The 2,397-nt window shown below is 47.1% G+C and overlaps 1 protein-coding gene across 1 annotated transcript in view; it reads left to right on the plus strand.

Moving 5' to 3' along the window:
* Nucleotides 1–1,234: 1,234 nt before the first annotated feature.
* The window catches only part of LOC106818078 (myosin-VIIa-like), a 2,299-nt gene continuing 1,136 nt past the window's right edge, over nucleotides 1,235–2,397 (plus strand). Inside the window, exons 1-2 of the mRNA XM_014822799.1 lie at nucleotides 1,235–1,312; nucleotides 2,160–2,347. Of these exons, the coding sequence (XP_014678285.1) occupies nucleotides 1,235–1,312; nucleotides 2,160–2,347 (266 nt within the window). The remainder of the gene's footprint in view (nucleotides 1,313–2,159; nucleotides 2,348–2,397) is intronic.

Genomic DNA, 2,397 nt, shown 5'->3' on the forward strand with positions numbered 1-2,397 from the left:
AGTTATAGCATGCTAAACATTAAGTAGACAGCAAATATGTCTACCTAACAAATTTGTCTACATAACGGCTAGTTTTTTTTACACCCGATGTCTACATATGATGGGATTAAGATATATATATATATATAGCTTTATCTTATCAGAGAGTCTTTGTTGGCGATTTACTATATCAATATGCTTTCGGGGAATCGATTCGAAAGAGGGGAACTGAAAACTATTTATACATACTGTGAACTCTTGACTCTTTTCAATGCGACGATCTTTAGACAAATATACTATATACAAATATATTGAAAGCATATTGATATAGTAAATCGCCAACAAAGACTCTCTGATAACATAAAGCGGTATAAATTCAACAAGCAAACGCCCAAGCAAAAGTGCAAGTTGCCGATTTCGAGGTATATAAAGACAGACACAGCAAGCAGACTAAAGCAGCTAGTGTGTGGTTCAACCACCGGTGGTACAAGTGAGCCGGCCCCCTCCCCACAGATCGTACCGCCCCACCAATTACACCTGCTATTATTTTCAAAATTACCTTCTATTAAAGAATTTGAGCACTGAAGAGAAAGACATACTCACTAATAAAGGCACGGTCGCTGGTTCGCCGGCCCGCACCTAGCTGCAACCCCCGGCTCATACTGAACTATTATCTAATTGTTACTACCTACTGTACATAACTGCTGTAACAGTGTATATATATGTCCCAATCCCGTGTCTACTTCTTTCAGGGAGACTATCTGGCTGGAGCCATATATATATATCAGGGGATCAGGGGTTAATAATGACAAATTTGTCATTATTTGTCATTATATGTCATTATTAACCCCTGATATATATATATATATATATCCCTCCCTCCGCCTGCAGGGAGACTTTATCTGACTGGAGTCGTGTATACAATTGTTGCTATATATATTATATATATATATATATATATTATATATATAATATATATATATATCATATCGTCCCCTCCCTCCCCTCCGCTTTGCAGGGAGACTTTATCTGGCNGCCGTGTATATAATATCTTCCTCTCTCCATCCCACAGGGAGACTCCACGCCCTGGATCGATGACGGATGCATTGCCTTGATGCGTCGCTCGGCGCTCAGCCAGTACTCTTCCGCATCGTCGTCGCGCACGAGGATGCGTCCGGCATCTGCCGTCTGCACCTGCGCGCCGACGGCGACCGAGAACTCCCGCCGTTGCACCGGCTCCAACCAGATAAAGGACATGATCAGTCTGGGAGATCTGCACGAGGCGGGCATCATGCGAAACCTGCTCATACGCTACAAGGAGCACCTCATCTACGTGAGTGAGGGAGAGGGGGAGGGAGGGAGGGAGAGGGAGGGAGGGAGGGGGAGGCAGAGCGGAGGAGGAAGGGAGGAGGGGGAGCGAATGATTAGTCTGGGAGATCTGCACGAGGCAGGGCATCATGCGAAACCTGCTCATACGGTACAAGGCGAGCACTCATCTACCGTGGAGTGAGGGAGAGGGGGAGGGAGGAAGAGAGGGAGGGAGGAAGGGAGGGAGGGAGGGAGGGTGAGGGAGGGGGAGAGAGTGAGGGAGAGGGGGAGGAGGGGGAGGGAGGGAGGGAAAAAGAGGAAGGAGTAGGAGGAAGCCTAGGGAACCTACACGAGGTGGGCATCATGCACAACGAGAAGGAAGGGTTGTGCTCTAGTGCGAAACCTACGATGGCAATATCTTTCAGCAAAATACATTGCTGTATGTTTTACTACTGCTGCACATCGTACCAGCAGATTGCGATGCTCTGTATATAACGCGATCACGTCTGCTATTCTGTAACCCTCGAATTTATCGGAGCCTGTACGCTTGTTTGCCCTCATCACTCGTGAATTCCTACAGCAAGTTATATATCGCGTATAAGTCTAGTCGAATATTCACAACCACGTTCATTCGTATTTTAAAGTGTAAAATCGTTTAAAAAAATTTACGTTTAAAGTTTTAAAATTTAATCAAGTTGCGAGCCACATGAGATCTCACGAGATCACGCGGACTCCATCTGCCTCTGTAACCTCTCCACGAACGCAAATGTAAGATCCACAGATTCGAACAGATGCAAATTGTCCAACTTGCGTCGACTAACTTCGACAATCGAGATGTAGACTGTCACCGCTCGCTCGTCGCACGTTTTCAGACGTACACCGGCTCCATCCTGGTGGCGGTGAATCCCTATCAGATCCTGCCCATCTACACTGCTGAGCAGATTCAGCTGTACAGATCGCGTAAGATCGGAGAACTGCCACCGCACATCTTCGCGATCTCGGACAACGCCTACGCGAACATGAAACGCTACGGAGACCAGTGCGTCATCATCAGGTACGAGTGAGGAGTGGGTGGTGGTGGTGGTGGTTAAGCGGGCGGGGGGAGGGAGG

The sequence above is a fragment of the Priapulus caudatus genome, unplaced genomic scaffold, assembly GCF_000485595.1.
Source record: "Priapulus caudatus unplaced genomic scaffold, Priapulus_caudatus-5.0.1 Scaffold2011, whole genome shotgun sequence".
NCBI classification, from domain to species: domain Eukaryota; kingdom Metazoa; phylum Priapulida; class Priapulimorpha; order Priapulimorphida; family Priapulidae; genus Priapulus; species Priapulus caudatus.